Here is a 19136-nt window from a genome sequence, read left to right on the forward strand (position 1 = left end):
CTCCAAGACTGGGGGATGAATATAGCAAACTGGTCAGCGAATTAGCCAAGCCCTGCTTGCTCGAGTGAACAGCAATCAAATGATGTCAATAAAAGTATTTTCATTTTAGAGCTTACTAGGGACCCAAAGAGATAATTATGGGTGCCTGGCCCATGTTTAAGTGCTCAGTAACCATTAGACAGTGGTAGCAGCAGAGATGTCTTTATCTACAACACTGCACAACAGGTTCAAAACCCCTTATCTGAAATGCCTGCAGTCAAATGTCCCTCAGCATTAAGACCTTTTTGGATATATGGAGTGCCTGGGTGGCTCAGTCGGTTAAGTGTCTGCCTTCGGCTCAGGTCATGATCCCGGAGTCGTGGGATCGAGTCCCGCATCGGGCTCCCTGCTCAGCAGGGAGTCTGCTTCTCCCTCTGATTCTACCCCCTCTTGTGCTCTCTCTCAAATAAATAAATAAAATCTTAAAAAAAAATTAAAATTTAAATTAAAAAAAAAATACCTTTTTGTATATCAAAAAGTAATAGCATATTTACCCAACGAGGTCTGGGAGAGTACCTGGTAATCAGTTATATTACTATTCCTATAGGAATATATATGAATATTCATTCTAAGTAAGATAAATACCAGTTCAGGTCAGATTTTCCAGTAGACTGAATTAAAAAAAAAATTCAGTTTTTAGAGCTTCCTGGACTTCAGATTTGCATGGAAGGGACTGAGTACCCATATTTATAATAGAGAAACATTAAAATCTATCTAAATGTACGATAATAAGGGATAAGTTACATAAATTACAATAGTCATAAGATGGAAAACTAGACTGCTCTAAAAAGTCATTTTTTCAAAGAATATTTAATAAAATGGGAAAATGTTCATGAATAGTAGGTAAAAAAAAAAAAGGCAAGATAAAAACACGCATTATGAATTCAACTTTGCAAAAGGAAGTTACATAGATGCTTATTAATTCCAGAATAAAAGACACAAGGAACCATACCAGGATATTAAATTAGCCGCACTGACTTACGTTCTTCTTTTGACTTTTCTGTATTTTCTAATCTTCTACGATAATCCGCTAATATTTTGAACCATTTAATGGCTAATGTTCCTGTACAGGACTAGAGAGTTACCAAGTCCATCTCTGCCCTCAAGGAATCTAGAATCTCATCTCTGGAGAGCTCCGGCCAGGACTCAGGTGTCTCTGCATCAGACTGCATTTGGTTCGCGATTCCCCACTAGCACCTCAGGACAATGGGACCAGGCCACCGGGACTTTTTCACACCTCCACCAAATGAAACACTTGATAACCTTGCAAGTCAAGCCAGTGGTAAAAATGGCATCAGTGATGTAACGAGAACTTGATTCAGCTCATGACCTTATCTAAAGAAGCTACCAGAAAAAAACAAAAAGGCCTGTTGAAATGTGTTTGCTCTCTTTCACTGTACTCATCAAATCTCCATTATTTAAGAAATTGCTGAAGGAGGAAAAGATCGTATTTGGGTTTGTTCCAGGTGCTTCTCCTGGGGAAGAGGATGTGAACTTGACCTTGATAGGTCCAGCAATGAAAACGTCAATCATTTTGTGGAGCATATGGATGCTAAGAGGGATCGTGACATTGATGGTCCAGTGAAGGGACAGGCAGGAATTCCTCCTACCAAACAGGCCACCAGTGTCCAAGGGGGTGGGCCTCTGGCCGGAGCGCTGAAGGGCTCAGTTCCCAGTTTCCTGAATGGTCCTAACACCCAGGTGGTCTTCATGAACTCCTCCCACACCTGGAATTCTCCACTGGTTTAGTACACAGTTCAAAAGCATTTTACACCAAAATGCCACTTGTGACGCAAGCATTACGAGCTGTCATGAGACTCAATTTTGGACTTGGAACAAAGGTAAATAGATGGTCAGTCAACTTAACACCTAACCACCCAAAAAATCCCGATGGGTGGTTAGTTAAATCACGTTTATAGAGATTCCAATAGTCTTTTTAAAATATTGCAGAGAAGAGGAGAAATCCACATGTAAAGCTTTTGACACACATAAATTCTAGTCAGCTGTAGAGTAAGTTAACTCTCTTACCTTAATCCCATAGAAAATTACTTGTTTGCAGGCAGACTGTCCTCCGAGAATATTTTTTCATTTGTGGAGTGCTTGCTAATCCTTCCCTCCCTCCCTTCCCCTCTCCCAACCCAAAGAGGAGAAACATAAAGTGTGCATGATCTCCTGTGTAGCTGGGACCTTCATAAAAATGAAACAGTTCCAGGAGAAAGGGCTGACTTACCCTATCCCAGCTGAAACACAGGCCCAGTCGATCAAGCTGCTTCCTCATGTGTTCAATATTACTGTGAAACAGAGGGAAGAAAGTTTGGTTTTCAGAGGGGGGAAAGTCACAGACAAACCATACTTTGAGAATGTGAAGGGAAACTGTAAAAGTCTAGATTATTCAAGAGGGCTTCCAATGTTGCTTTGCCCCAGCAAAAAAAAAAAAAAAAAAAATTAATCACTAAGAATTAACGAAAGTATCAGTGTATTAGAATTAGAAGACACCCATTCTTCGGATTCATACAGAATCTACTAGAAACCACAATGGTCTTTGGCCCTGGGGACTGGCCCTTCCTCTGGCCATGGTAGGCAACCCCTTTGGTATGTGCATTCCCGGCCCATCCATACATCTGTATTCCACACAAATTTAAGCCAAGCATGTATAAGTTTAAAATCAACTGAAGAGAAAAACCCTAATGTGCAAATTGTGGGAATCCAAAAGAAACCTGCTTTCGTGCTTATCAGTCAAAACCTAAAATCTAAAACTGTCCAATAATTGGGATGGGGGGAGAAAAGCGAATGAATCAACTTTAATATAATATGAAATAAGGTGATAACATCATTTTTTTTCTTTCCCCTAGGTAATCTCTGCTTAGCCAACAATAGCTTATTTTATGCCAGGCTTTGTGCTAGACATTTTACGGAAAAGTGCTTGCTATGGACAATGTTTATGTCCCCCAGAGTCTGTCTGTTGAAATCTAATCTGCAAGGTGATGGTATTTAGAGGTGAGGACTTTGGAAGGTGATGAGGTCATGTGGGGGAAGCCCTCTTGAACAGGAGCAGAGCCTTTATGAAATAGACGCCAGAGAGCTTCTTTGCCCCTTCTGCCATGTGGGGACACAAAGATGGCCATCTGTGAACCAGGAAGGAGGGTCTTCTCCATACACCAAATCTGCAGGTGCCTTGGCCTTGGACTTCCCAGCCTCCAGAACTATGAGAAAGAAATGTCTATTGTTTATAAGCCAACCCAGACTATGGCATTTTTGTTACAGTAGGCAACGAAGATGGTGCTTAATCTTTATCCATTCGGATGAGGTAGGAACGATGACTATCCCTCTTGTACAGACAAATAAACTGAAGCACAGAGACATTAAGTAATTTTCTCAAGGTGATTAGCAAGCAAGAAGGAAAGGCAGGTTTTGTACTGAGGTGGCCTGATTCAGGGGCCATCTTCTTAATGGCTATTTTCTCCGTGGAGGGTTTGGGAAACTTCTTCTGTAAAGGGCCAGATGGTAAATGTTTTCAGCTTTGTGAGCCATATGTCTATCACAACAACTCAACTCTGCCCCTGTATCATGAAAGCAGCCATGTAAACAAATGGGTATGGCTGTGTTCCAATAAAACTTTATTTACAAAATCAGGCAGGGCCAAATCTGGCCCACGGGCCCTAATTTGCCAATCCTCGGTCTAGCTTACATCAATTTTGTGCCATATTTGATCCACTTTATTTTATTATCTTTTCTTCCTTTTTTCATTACTCCCATTTAATCTAGAACTCACCATAACTGAAAAAGTGGGAACTAAGGGTTAAGAGAAAAAAAAAAGTGGATGGTACAGTGGATGTTTTTCGAAAGTAGGCTCAGGCAAGATAAAGCAAAGGGAGGTCAAAGACAATGGGGACAGGCCCTGGAACTGCCCTTCTAGATCTCTTGAGGCACGGAGTGGGGAAAGGCCCCAGATCTTTGTAAAAGAGGCTGATGGAGTGAGCCCAGAACATTCCACTGGGTTCTGGGATGAAGGATGGGCACTGCTGGCCCACATGTATGTGGAAGCCTGAGGCACAGGTGGAATTGGGAATGTGTCCCCCTTGGGGAAAGCCATCCCTGAAATATATTGGCCATATATTTCTATATTGAATGTCTAAGTTCCCCTTGCTCTGGAATGGTGAAGGCAAAAATTAACAGAATTCTCAGAGAAAATTACAATGTGGAATTTGGATATAGCTCACACTGTGGTCAAGCAGATGAGAAGCATTGTAGAAATTGAACAAAGGCAACCCTCTCCTTTTTCCTTCCAAATGCAAATACTCAAGGGAAGAATAACTTTGTAACAACAAAGCATCAAAATGAACACATGAATGAATACCCAGAACCTTCTTTGGGACTTCTCAGTTAAGAACACAGCACGCTGGGCGCCTGGGTGGCTCAGTTGGTTGAGCGACTGCCTTCGGCTCAGGTCATGATCCTGGAGTCCCGGGATCAAGTCCCACATTGGGCTCCCTGCTCAGCGGGGAGTCTGCTTCTCCCTCTGACCCTCCCCCCTCTCATGCTCTCTGTCTCTCATTCTCTCTCTCGCAAATAAATAAAATCTTAAAAAAAAAAAAGAATACAGCACGCTAGAAGACAAACGCCAATATATACAATCCTGTTCATCGCTTGGCAGACTGCAATGTTCTGTTTGCTTCGCTATCTGTTTCTCATGCACAGATTAAAACATTTTTTTAAGGTTTCTGTATAGAAGTATTTGAATACGCCTGTAGATACATACCTTTGCGTCCAACTTTCTGGATGTAGATTCCTCTCAATCGCTGCATTTTCAGCAGGCAGTCCAAAGGCATCCCATCCCATGGGGTTGATGACCTAGCATCCAGAAGAGAGACATCAGCCACGGCGGATTGCTAAGACCTCTATCCGTATTGTCTTTCGGGCCATAAACAGGCATTCTCTCCTACTAACATGTCATATCCCTTTCTGGATGATTCCAGACTATGCTTCTGAAAGCCAGCTATCTACTAGGACATATGCTGAGGAGAGTATTTAGAAGGTTATACACCAAGGTGCTCATAGCCGTTATCTCTGAGTAGACTCTTCTTTGTGACTACTCTACTTTCTTCTTGTCTGTATTGTCTATAATGAAACCAAACTGTTTTTCTAAATTATAGGTGTTTTTTTTTAATTCCCAAAATGCGTACATGTAAAAATGTATAGGCATTTAAAATGCTCACCTCGTATTACTATCTTCCATTGGAGGAGCTGTGCCGTCCAATATGGTAGCCACTGGCCACATGTGCTTATGTAAATTTAAACTTAAATTAATTAAAATTAAAAATTCATCAGTCCCTCAGTCGCACTAGCCACCGTTCAAGAGCGCAACAGCCACTTTGAATCACTCCCTGGAAGATGTTCCTATTCTCTGACGAATAGGGAAGCCCAAAATCTTAGAGCTCAAAAAGGCTTTTGAGATCTGTCCTCCAACCCTAACCCCCTTTAATTTCACAGTTTAAGCAACGTGGCCCAGCAAGAGTGAGCAGCCTAGCTGGATAACACCAGAAGCAATTACCTTCAGCCGGGATGGGCCAGTAAGGCGTTCACTTCTACAAATGGACAGCAGCTACAGCTCAGCAGGCAGCTTCTGTCCACCTACTTTACATGCTGTGAATGGGAACAGTGGCTTGAAACACGCACCCTGGCACCGAGGGACAGCCTTGTTTGTAACCATATAGACAACCTGAGCTTGGGTTCACACACATTGCCTTGGGATAACGATGGATACTCAGAGGTATCAATCACCTCATCACCCATGCGTACCACCACAGGCCATTTTCCACTAAAGAAATAGGTCTTGTTTTCTTTTCTAAAAATACTTTTCCCTCTGATATGTGAAGTAATGCATATTCACTATACAGAGAGAAATACTCAGAAGAAAACAAAACTCACTTGTAATTCTACCAGACAGTCATACATAACCAGTTAAATTTGGTAAATTTATATCTAATTTTTAGAGATAGGGATCACATTTTATATATATATATATATATGATAGGGATACATATATATATGTGATAGAGATAGGGATCATATCATTTATATATAAAGAGAGAGATAAAAATATATATATTTTATCTCTTATTTCCTTCCCACTGCACACCTGGGGTTTTCTTCCATCTTTCTGTCTGGCCCAAGGACTCTCTGAGGTGCATATGCGTATCGCCCACGGCCATCCTGCCTCAGGTCCATAGGCACCTATGATTCGAAGTATCCCAAACTCCTTTGGCTAATGAGTGGGAAATGCCAACAAAGGCTCGCTCTTCAGGAGGCTGTGTGGTCTGAGGGGGGATGTCCCAAACCCAAGCCTGCCATTTACTGGCAGTGGGACCCGAGGCACATTACTTACTCGGACTCTCAACTCCCACTTGTGACAGAAAGCAGCCACCTTGCGCTGAGGATTATATGCCATGTCGGTGGTGTGCTCAGCATGGCGCCCAGTCCACGCACCCGAGACATGGGGGCGCTCGCTACGTGGCAGCTGCCATCATCTGGTACCCCTGGTCTGCAGCACCCACACGTGGCACATCACTAGTTGCCCTGGCAACATTTCAGCCGTGTCACTGGCCAGAGGTATCACAGTGGCCCTCTGACAGCAGGTAGGGAGACGCCTTGACCTCACACACGTCCTGAACGTGGCTTACTCATGGCAACTGTCTGCAGCACGTTGGTGCCAGGCACTGGAAGTTCTTAACCAAACTGAACGGACCACGAGGTTTAAACATGTAGGTCTTTTTAAAACATTCTCACATTCCCCAGGTATATCTGTTCTTTGTAGTTCTGGGAACCCAGCTAGACACAACCCAATCCAGCTGATCTTTCAGACCCAACCCGAGGTCTCTCTGCCTCTTGCTAAATGTGGCAGACCCAAAATGCTTCACCCTTCCGGACAGTGTCCCTGCCCTTCTGGAACCTGCTCCTCCTCCAACTTCACACAGTCCTGGTGGGGGCTGCCAATCACAAAACTTGCCCCTCTGGTTACGGGCCTGAACGTGGAGGTGGGATGCAAAACAGAACAGGAAGGCAACAACATCACACTCTCTTCACTACTTTCTCCTTGGCCCGGAGGAACAAGGAGATGAGACCCCCCGGGGCTCCAGGTGACCCCACCTTCCACCGGATGGAGGTGTCTGAGAAAACAAAGCTTGCATGGGGACCGAGACTGAGGGTACTGACATGCTGCCAGGACCTGGTCCCAATGCCCACGGGCTTGTTTCCCGCAACACTGCCTCTCATTCTATGAGCTACACCAGGGTCTGTAAACACGAACAAACTTCCCTTTTTGGCGTAAGCTGGGCTGGGCTGCAGTCCTTGGTAGCCAAGAATCCTGAGTAAAACAAACACCTTTTAGGATACAGCTTTCTCTTCAGCATTGCTTAAGCCACAGATGAAAAATATTCCCTTGTAATAAACTATTAAACTTCACAGATTTTTTCTCTCTTTTCCTTTAATTTTCAAAAGCTATAAACAAACAAACAAATAAATAAAATCAACCCCATGTCAGGGATTTGTCCTGGATTACTAGAAAGTTCTGCAGTACTTCCGTGGACTGCACAGGAGTGTAACTTCCAGCTGTGCTTGAATTCTCCTAGGGCTGCTTCACTGGCAGAAAAATGTAACTGTTGTGTAACTGCTCCAGGAGAAGGGGGATGACCACTTGGTTTCCTTGTGGGAGCTGCCAAAACGGCACCGTTCAATCCTCCTGCCTATTAACATTCTGTTAGACGCTGTCCATATTTTTAAATAAAGTCAATACAGAGACTGTCACAAAAACCAGTCTGGATTTACGTAATATTTTTCTATTTTTGTTTTCAGATGAAATTCACATGAAAAGATATTCTTAGCCCACATGTTACCCAAGCTGTCTAAGAAAAATGAAGCTGGAAAATCTTAAAGCTTAATATTCCATTCTTCCCAAAAATCGACAAAAAAGCAAATGCCTGCCCTAGAATACAGACTGTGGGAAGGCCTTTCTGCATCTTGAAGTCAGAATGGTTCCCTCCACCATGGGCCAAATCACTGGAATAAACGTTCCCATGAGCTAAGTTTCTACGGAACAGGAAAGGGGTCCTCTCACTCCTAGACCCTGGGTTTCCAGAGACCCAGGGACCAACAACTGCAGAACCCACTCTAATGCTATAGGAGACAATTCATGACTGTCAAGGGGGAACCAAGTGAAGACCTATAATAGGATCATGAAATACCAAAGCCCATCCCTTTCTCTGAGGCAGAAGGTTCTATCTGCTGGTCAAACTGTTACAGCCCATTTATGTAAAAGATACCATGTCAGGTGCTTCCTTTGCCAGCCTCCTTCGCCTCTTGGTCTCTTACACATCGTCCACATCGAATACCTCCAATCTAGGTCCGGGATGCCGGCTTTCTTGCCTGTGATTCCCTGTGGCCAAGACTGTCCAAAACATTCACCAGGAGAAACTCCAGACTCTCCTTTTAGGTTCTCAAATTCCTACCCCTTTCTTTCTTTCACCGTAACTTGGTTTAACCTTTAATGCTAGGGCCACCTGAGCCCACTCAATTCCCTAGGAGTTAATTCTTCCTGGACGTGAGTGCTTTCTGCAGAAAAGGAACCAAGAAAAAGTCCTAGTAGCTCTAACTTGGAAATCTATAACATAAACTTCCGGTGTGTGAAAAACCATCATTTCCAGCCGTTCTTCTAACAAACACTCTAAGTATTTACAATTGAGTGAGAAGCCAAGGGGGACAGCGGAACAACCCCCAAGTCTGGAAGAGTGGGACACCGCCACCACCCCTAGACTGAAGGAAAAAAGTGGGAAGCAGAGGTAACAGAGCTCCAAGGCCAAGATCAGGTATAAAAACTGAAACACATGTGGATCTGCCCAGATGGAACTGGATTCCTGAAGAAGCTGCTGACCAGCGCAGAGAGAGAGAAATTCTCTGGCTTCTCCTTCCCTCCTGCACTCCAGTCTTGCCAGAATTTCTTACTGTCCAAAACCAGCTGGAGGCCAGCTGCCACCAGGGCTTGGGAAACGTGGTCTGCGGGGGTCAGTCCTTCTGCTGTACAAGGCAAAGCAATGGGTGGAGCTGACAGCCGACTGGCCACGGGCCAGCCCGGCAACACCAGCAAGACCGCAAACCTACCACAATCTGATATATCAAAGGGGAGTCAGGGCCAGCTACGGAAGAGGGGCAAACCCAGGGATCAGAGACCTGGCAAGTCAGACCAGAGGCGGACAGAAGGCGAGGGTTGGAGCTGGGGCGAGGCCAGCCTCTGGTGTGGACAGAGTCACGTGTCCATGGCTCACCCTGACGGGGCCTTCTGCCGCTCCCTGAGCTGAGCCGTGGGCGTCCCAGGGTTGGCAGGCAGGATAGGATGGCAAGCAGACGAGAAGAAAGGGATACAGGAGAGAGCACAGTTACAAATGACAACGTGCAGACAAGGCTCGGAAGGGATACACACCGATACATGCCAGGGATCACTGCCCAGAAGGGCGTGGTCAGGGAGGAGGTGGTCAGAAGGGACTTTAGCCTCATCTATGCTGTATTTCTTCTTTTTAAAGGGGGGAATATGGACTGTTACGTACAATTTAAAAATACATTTTATTTTTTTTAAGAAGGGAAAAAAGAACAGGCAAAGACACAGTTCTTCCTCCAACAGAGGAAATAAGATCAAGTAGAGGTAAGAAAACTTTTCAGGTAGAAGGGAAGGAAGCTGGGGCAGCTCGTCGTCTGCCTTCCTGATGGCAAGAGAAATAGCACAATTGTTGCTACAAAAGGGCCAGCCTATTCCCTAGGAATGACCAGCTTTTTCTCCTTTTCATCATAAAACAAAACTTTAGAGTTGAAACCAATGCAGCTTCTAACTGAGAGCAACCATGGTTACTGCTTCTCAAAAAATTGCTATTTTCAGAGAATGTCATGGTTTCTCTGGAGTAGATTCAATGCTTTATTTCCCAGAAATGAGAAACACAACATTTAATTTTGTTTAGCAAGTGTAACAACCCACCATTATTATAGACTGAGGATCAAAATGAAGCAAATACTTCAGAGTGAAGAACCCAAATGACAGTACCTAGGCCCAAAACAGAAGACCTCCCTTGGGAAGCTGGAGAGACGTGACAAGCGGATAAATCAGCCAGTTTCTAATCAAGACACTGGACCAACAACTCATTCTTCCCTCCAAATGACATCGGAGAGGATAAGCCCTGGAAATCCACTCTCTACTTTTAGAAGCTGCAGAGAGTCAAAAATTTGAAAACTAAATGCCATGCTATGCACCCTCTGGGCACTTCAAACACACTTGCTGACTGGTTGGCCGACTGAAAATTGATGAAATACGTATTATCATCCACTTGCTAAGAACTCCCCTCGCTTCCTGATATTTAGGGGTAATCACGTTATGATCACACAGCAGCCAGACACAGAGCCTCAATTTACTTCCTCCTCCGCAGTGAATAGCAAAAAGGCCCAAGCAGAAAACCCAACTGGGCCGTGTGTGGAGGCTTTGGCCTGAGACAAATGAGCCCAAGCCCAACCCTGTGAGGGGGACTGGGCACCTTAATGCTGTCATCACTCTGCTTTTGGCCCGGAGGGTGCCAGGGAAACCAGCCGGGGTGGGAGGTGGGTCATTTTATTTTCCAATCTCCTGTGCATACAACATACAAAGACACGACAAAATCACCATATGTGCTAAGCTTTAAATGTGTCATGAGACATTGTATATGAGTTTAAGAAGAAGCCAATTGGCAGTGCAGCCTTTTCTGACTCTTGAAAGAGAATGACTGATCTCTGGCTTCAACAGGCCCCTGCTTCACCATCCAAACGTCAGGACTACCTTATTATTGCTACTATTAATTGGGTTACACTGGGAAATTGCGTTGCAGATTTTCTCATTGATCACCTCCCAGGGCCCCTGCCACAAATCTGTGAGGTGGGTCAGGCAGGTATCACCACTGCCATTAACTAAAGCCCCTATTTCCTGATCAATTCATCACCCCAAACCACCTGCCTCTCCACTTATAAAGTCCACATCTGGTATGTATGAGCCTGATGGTCATGGCTTTCAGGCCCGGCTCCATGAACGAGTGCGAGCGTGGAAGGCCGCAACAATCCATCTGCATTCTTTCCTTTTTTTTTTTTTTTTTAGATTTTATTTATTTATTTGACGGACACAGCAAGAGAGGGAACACAAGCAGGGGGAGTGGGAGAGGGAGAAGCAGGCTTCCTGCAGAGCAGGGAGCCCAATGTGGGGCTCGATCCCAGGACCCTGGGATCATGACCTGAGCCGAAGGCAGACGCTTAACGACTGAGCCACCCAGGTGCCTGACCCACCTGCATTCTTGTCTCATTTCTCTCCTTTGCACAACTTATTTGCTGCTCTAAGAAGAAACTAAAGTAAAAGCAACCTTGAACTTTCTAAATCATCATTCTCATCCATTCTCAAACCCAAATTATACTCTGTGGTCTGGCTGGGCTCACAAAATTCAAAGACAAACCACAGACTGGGAGAAGACTTTTTTTTTTAAGATTTTATTTATTTATTTGACAGAGAGAGAGAGAGCACAAGCAGGGGGCAGTGGGAGAGGGAGAAGCAGGCTCCCCACTGAGCACGGAGCCCTACGTGGGGCTCAATCCCAGGACCCTGGGACCATGACCTGAGCCCAAGGCAGACACTTAACGACTGAGCCACCCAGGTGCCCCATGGGAGAAGACTTTTGCATTGCATTTAACCAACACAGAATCAGTAATCCAGACTGTATAAAGAATTCTACAGAACAATATGAAAAAGACAAACAACCCAAGAGGAACTTGGCAAATAATATGAGCAGGGCAAAAAGAAAAGAAGAAAATTAAATAAGCAATAAACATATGAAAATATCTCAGCTTCACTATAGGATAGTATTCAGGAAAATGTAAATTAAAAACACAATTAGATTGCCATTTCCCATATGACAAATTAGCACAGACTAAAAAGTCTAACATTACTAAGTGCTGTCAAGGATGTAGGGCAGTTACAAGTATCTTTCATTGCTGGTGGGAGTAATAATTGGCCTCAACAGTTTGGAAAGTGATTTAGAAAGATGTAGTAATGCTGAGCAATGTACACTCTATGACCCAGTAATGCCACTTCTCCCACAGGCTAACCCATCAGGTATAAGGATGCTCACTGGAGCAAAAATTTGAAACAACCTAAAACTCTATCTATGTGAAAATGGATAATTAACTATTGTCATAATTATACAGTACTTATAATGGATGAAATAACTCTAGAGACACAGGATAATCCTTGATACAAAATACTGAGTGAAATAATATGCAGAATATTAAATATCTTTTATATAAAATTAAAAACAATACTACATATAAGTATGTATGTATCCCTAAACAACAGATAGAGTAAAAACATGAAAACATGAAGGCAAAGGATATACACTAAGTCCTGAATAGTGGTTACTTTAACTTTGACTTCAAGGACTGGAATCCAATTGTGGAGAGGAACAACTCTTATTTGCAACATAAAAAAGGGAAAAAAACAAACAAAAGAGCTGAGGCTAATAGGATTACATGGTGGCACCTTCTATCAGGACGCAGATCTGGGTATCTGTGACAATGCTCTATAGACTTCTCTGTTGGAAATGTTCCATAATTTTTTAAAGTACCCTGTTTAAACTGAAGGGGATAAATGAGATTACCCAGGAAAAGTGGACAGAGAAAAAAAAAGAGAAGGCAGTCCAGAACAGACCTGGAGGTAAGGTAGAGAAATTCCTTGAAAAACACAACTTAAAACTGACATGGAAGGAAACAGAAGATCTAAATAGCCCTATATCATTAAGGAGATAGAATCTGTCATTTTAAAACTTCCCACAAACAAAATACCAGGCCCAGATACCATCACTGGTGAACTGTGTTAAGCAATATGGAAGAAATAATACCAATAATACACATCACTTTCAGAAAATAGGAAGAAGGGAACACCTTCTAGTTTGTTTTATGAGACCAACATCACCCTGATGGCAAAACCAGACAAAGACATTAAAGAAAAGAAAATTTCAGAGCAGTAGCTCCCATGCACATAGTGGGATTAACAAATTGTATACAGCAATTCATGCATAAAAAAAAAATACATTATGACCAAATAAAATTTGTCCCAAGAACACAAGGTTGGTTTAAAAATTGTTTTAAATCAATCAAGAAAACATATCACATTAACAGAATAAAAGAGAAAAACTTCATTCCATCTCAACAGATACAGAAAAGGCATTTCACCAAAATCAACACCATTCATGAGAAAAACTCTCAGAAAAGTAGGAATAAAGGGGAACTTTCTCAACCTGATAAAGCGTATGCAAAGATGGAGTGGAGCAGGAAAAGTTTGTGGAGTAAACCGGGAAGGAGAAGCAAAAATGCAGAAGTGCTGGGAGAGTGGGGTCTCACTGAGAGCAGAGTGTTTTAAGGAGGAGGAAATGGCCTACCGTATTTCATGTTGCCGAGGTTGAGAAAGACAAGGACAGGGGCACATCCGTGGAGATCAATGGTAGCCTTGAAGAGAGCAGAACTGCCACACCGCTCACTCCACCTTTTACTTCCCATACTGTTCTTCGTGTAACTGAAAATTATTTCATGTATCTCCACTCAAGAACAAAGCAAACCAGTCGACAAATTAACAAGTTCTAGAAAAAGCCAAAGCTTGCTGAATTTTTCTTAGGCCTACTGACTGATATTGAACTTAAGACTCTTAATATTTCTATTGAATACAATAAAAACCCCAGTATTTAGAATAACTGATACTCAATGACTATATATTGAATGAATGAATGAATGAATACACATGTCAGACCCTGCTGTTACTCCAGATTAGATATTCCTTCCTTCTTAGAGTGAGAACCATTGAACTTGACCTGAATCCAACCTCACTCTATCTCTGGGACCAGTCCTGACATTGGGAATGGATTTTAAAACAATAGCAAACTCAACAGGCTTTGGTGTTATTGACAATTACACTGAGATTTGTTTCTCTTTTGCCATATCGCTTGAAAAATAGCTGGACAAGTTTTCACCAATTTGGAGTTATAGATGGAACGAACTGACTTAAATATGGCTTATGAAAATTAGCAAGAAATTAATTTCAGCAGAACCTGGAGAATACCCCAAAAGACAGCTCATCATCTTGAACAGAGCAACTGAAAATTAGGAACAAAGAGAACCTTAGGTGCCTGTTGATCACACAGACTCAGACACTGTAAACCAAACAACAAAGAGTAGTTTTGGGCACCCATCAAGTGATAGGATAGGTAATACAAATTGCAGGCAATGTTTTACAGTTAAGCTGCTTCTGAGGAGGTAACTCTATACAGCGTACTCCAGGCTGAAGACAGTGGGATGCATTTATTAAATGACAGTGGCTGACCTCCCAGAGTACCAAATCAATGTAAATAGTAATTGCAGCTATCACTTATTAAGGGATTATTATGCCAGACACATGTACTATCTCATTTAACCTGCACAACAATCCCATGAGGCAAGAATTACTGTTAGCCCTATTTTAAAGGTGAGGAAAGTGGGGATTTAGAGACATGAAATGACTTGTGCAGGGTCCCTCAGTAAGAAGGTGGCAGAATGCTGTTCAAATCCACGTTGTCCAACTCCTGGGTCCAGCCTGACCTTGGGCTTCAGTTACTATAGGAGTCTCCATTTTGCCTCTTGGGCCTGAGTGGCTCTAGGCCTGGAGCTCTGCCTTGAGCTTCCTCTGGAACATCTCATCCCATCCAAGAGAATCAAAATCCCACCCACACCCTCTCAACCACCTGTATCCTCTCATAAATGTACAACTTTGCTATAAAAGCTTCATCTTCAGCAATTTGCCTGCACTCACTAACTGTCCAAAATAAGTTGGCGTAAGTAAAAAACCACAGGATGAATCTAGTCAAAGAATCACAGTAAGACAGAGAATTATACTTTTGGCAAAGAGCCAATTCACTCTGCACTGTCTCTTTCTAATAAACATAGCAGCAATGATGGAAAGCAATGTCTGGGGAAAATAAAATTCGACATAAGGCAGGAAAACAAATAGCTTTGACTATTAAAGTAGAACACAAATCTCTGCATTTGGTAGTATAAAGTTATTAACCCTTTAAGTGACAAAGAGCCATTTTAACTTGCCTTCCTTTTTAGGAATACTTCTTGCCAATGTCAGTTCAGCATAAATTTTCGAACCAATTGTGACAACAGATGCACCTATGTCTTGAAAAGAAAATCTCTACAAAGAACTAGGAGGTGGCAGATGTCCTTTGTACAGGCAGGTTAATAATGGCAACAGCCAGTGGGAATCCCAGTGAATGTTTTAACAATTGCCCCTCTGGAGGAAAATGCCCAGAGTCGTAGCATTTGCTGATGTCCATGGTGTAAATACTCCCCCATGGCTGGATCTCAAGCTCCTGGGGTGCCTGATAAACACAGACTTGGACAGAGAGGTGCACAGGGGGCTCTCAGGAGCTGTTGTGAACAGGCTCCAGCCAGCCTCTGGTGAGCAATAGTATTTCTTGGTTATGTACTATGTGCCAGGTATGTGCTAAATGCTTCACAGCCGTCCTCTGATCCTTGTAACAGGCCAATGGGCAGGTACTGTTTTATCCCCATTTCACAGATGAGGGAGAACTAGGTCTTAGAGAGGTTAAGTAACTAGCCAAAGGTCACACAGCTAGTACGTGTTAAGAGCTGGCATTCGAGTCCTGGACAGTCGGGTTCAGTGGTCTGTGTTCTCAACCCTTCTTCAATCCCACCTCTCTGTAAGTGGTTAAAGAAGGTATGGTGATCATTCCCACCCCATTTTACAGACGATACACTGCTAAAGAGTAAACAGTAAGCTTTGGGGTAACTGGCAGTGGGGGAGAAGGGGACTGACCCACAATGGCCAAGGAAGGGTCTTTCTCCTCCTGTTCCGGTAAATTTCACCTTGTCCTTCAAGACCCATGTCAGACGCTCCCTCTTTAGTGGAACCTTTCCCAAATGCCCCAGGGTTGTTCCTCCCAGATATTTTTTCCTTATAAAAATGTTAATTTTTCCATCATAAAATAATCCATGCTCATTAAAGAATACAGAAAATATCAAATAGAAAGAGAAAATTCTCCTGTGGCCCCACCTCCTCCTCACAGCATTTGATCCATATCTGTACTATTGGATTCATCCCCCTACACGATGACTATCTGTGTTTCACCCCCGCTGGACGGTGAACTCGTCCTGGGAAGACGGCCCATGTTATCAACATTTGTAGCTAAATTTGACCCCAGCCCCACCCCACCACCATCTGTAGCACAACACCAAACACACAGCGGTTCCCCTCCCCCCCATTAATCCAGATGTTTTATTAGGTCTTCTAACTCATAAAAGGAAACACTGGGCTTTTCGGGTTTATCGTCAAAGCTGTCCTAATTTTAACTCTAACCTGTTCTCTTCATTTGTCTTGACCACATTAATGACATTCTTCCTCCCCTGGGTGGGATGGGAAGGGGGCATTTTTCCTTACCTGCATCCCTCTCATCTTCTGGAACCGTGCAATGGTGTCGCTGATGGTATACACACGTACGTGGCCCATGTGCAACTTGCCAGAAGGATAAGGGAACATGGACAGTACGTAAAACTTGGGCTTTGATTTCTGGGAAAGAATTGACAAAGAATGACAATGAGCATTTCTTAAGCATGTACTGGGACCCTACATGCACATAAAATGTTGGTGCTGTACTTGAGGTAACAGTTTAACATTTTCAAAGTTTCCTTAAAAAAAAAAAAAAAAAAGGCACCTGGGTGGCTCAGTTGGCTAAGCAACTGTCTTTGGCTCAGATCATGATCCCAGGGTCCTGAGATGGTGTCTTGTGTCAGGCTCCCTGCTCAGCGAGGAGTCTGCTTCCCCTCTGACCCTCCCTCCATCTTGTACTTTCTCTTTCACTTGCTCTCTCAAATAAATAAATAAAATCTTAAATAAAAAAAAAAAAAAGGCTGCTCCCATAATGTAAACTGACAAAAATGTCAAAAACCAAAATTCAAAGCCCTGGTTTAAGCTGAAGAATGTCCAAAATAATGCCGAACAACCTCAAAGTGCGAATTACCCATATATATTTTTAATCTTTTTTTTTTTTTCTCTTTTAAAAGCTTCTAAGACAGTTTCTACCTAGGTCTTAAAGAACTATATGTTTTTCCAAATGAAGCTCTAACGCATATATCTGTATAATTCACGGACATGATAGCTGAATCACACAGATGTGACATCTCTAAATCCCCTGTAGCTGCATTCAAACTTGGATTTAGCAGGAAGAGCAGGATCCTGAGGCACCAGTCTGGGTCCTGGGTTTCTCTGCTGTATTGTGAGCTTATCTTTCAACAAAGTTGAAATGGGAGAATAAGGAGAAAATCATAGCCAACAAGGCAAGAAGGGTGTTGTTTCCCAGGGCCGATCTACAGACAGCCTCACGCCAGGGTTAGAGAACCTTCCAGCTGCTAAAGACACAGCTGCATTATGAGAAACAGAAAAACTGTCCCTGCGTCCAGATGGAATGAACACAGGGCAGGGAGTCCTTCCTGGACGGCTGACTTTGGGTTTGTGCACCACCCGAGGGGATAAGGCTCCAAATGAATCGTGCTAGTGATTTAATTGATTGCTAATTAGGGGGTCTGTGGTTCAAGGGCAAGGGCTATGTTTTAATCATCTCCCTCTCCCCACCCCCCCCACCTCACTTCAACCCACCCCCACTCCCAGCAGGAGTTTAATTCCCGGCGCCATGGAGCACTTATGACCAAAGGGCATTTTTCCCCCAGCTACCCAAATCCTGTCCAGGTGACAGGAGCATTCCCCCTACCCAGCCTTAAATCCTCTCATGCAGGGCTCTCTGAAGAAAGGAAGAAGAGGTAATTGCTTATGTTTGGTCTCTGAGGGTTGGGATCTTCTGATATTACCACTCTCTTATTTATTTCTGCCTTCTGTTTTTCTCTCTCTGTCCTTACTCCCTTCCTGCAGTGCTGCTAGAGCTCTTTCAGGTTTTGCTTCTCCCAAAGTAATGAAAACAAACACAGAACAGAATATACATGACCATTCCTTCGTGTATAGGGAGGTGATTTTTTGCTAAGTACTTGCATGACTGATCACTGACACGGCCAACTATAATCAGGGGAGTGGAAGAACCCAGAAATCAGATTCTTTCCAAATCTCATTTGACTCCTTGCTTTAAACTTCCCTCAGCAAAGAAGTTAAATCTTTCACGGGGCCACTAACATGTGGCAAAATTAACTAGAACGTTCTCTGTACTGCCCAACCTCCAGAAATTATCGAGTGGTAAGTCGAGCTGCCTAAAGGAAGAAAAGGGAAAAGAGAATACACAGGAGTCTGGATAATACACAAACTGAAAATCACGTAATGCTCAAGTGACAACTGCAATTGATTTACCTAAAGGGATGGAAAGCAGCACGCTGATCACACACTTTAACTGGAAACTGCAGACCCATAACCCTTAGGAAAACCTCGGGAGACCGGCCCTGAGGTGTGGAGTTGGTGCAGACTCACGACTTGCTGTCTTTAAGAAGGAAAGCGACAGATAATCCTCTCAGCTTGTAAACTAGTCCCTCAAATGAGGCGCAAGACCTTACTCTGTCACTTGGTGCAGAATCAGAAGCAAGCAAACTGTCCACTCCATTTGAACCTTATTCCTTCTCATAATAGACTGAGTCTATTGCCTTTTCTTGGGGCATTTTTAGGAACGTGGGAAAATAACTATTACAGAGCTCTTAAGCATCTGAAAAAAAAAAATCAATAAAATCCTTGATATAAACCATTTCTCGTTTTTCATTTTAAGTTTTTACATTAAGCCCATTTTTCTTTTATTATAATCGCCTTGTTTTCATTATAGGGACATATCTATTTTTTCTTATATTATGTTTATTGAACAATCGATCTTACCCCAAACATTTTCCACATACAGCTTCTTCATGACTATCTCTTTCTGGTAAGTCTGTCCAACAGAGATTTAATGTATAGCACATTGAGTGATTTGTTACACACTAAGCCAAACTCCAAAAGGGAGCTTACAGAAGATATATAG

General features: G+C 43.0%; 1 protein-coding gene across 4 annotated transcripts in view; it reads right to left on the reverse strand.

The window, feature by feature from the left end:
* The window catches only part of LARS2 (leucyl-tRNA synthetase 2, mitochondrial), a 147760-nt gene that overhangs the window by 120161 nt on the left and 8463 nt on the right, over positions 1–19136 (reverse strand). For 3 of the 4 annotated variants that reach the window (XM_034998144.1, XM_034998145.1, XM_034998143.1), the window contains exons 3-5: positions 16574–16702; positions 4799–4890; positions 2270–2330 (exon numbers count right to left, since the gene is read on the reverse strand). In XM_034998144.1, coding sequence (XP_034854035.1) covers positions 2270–2330; positions 4799–4890; positions 16574–16702 — 282 coding nt within the window. Of the gene's footprint in view, positions 1–2269; positions 2331–4798; positions 5683–16573; positions 16703–19136 lie in introns of all 4 variants that reach the window. The other variant, XM_034998146.1, reaches the window with a different exon arrangement.

Source organism: Mirounga leonina, unplaced genomic scaffold (genome assembly GCF_011800145.1).
Source record: "Mirounga leonina isolate KUSES-001 unplaced genomic scaffold, KU_Mleo_1.0 Mir_94, whole genome shotgun sequence".
Lineage (NCBI taxonomy): Eukaryota > Metazoa > Chordata > Mammalia > Carnivora > Phocidae > Mirounga > Mirounga leonina.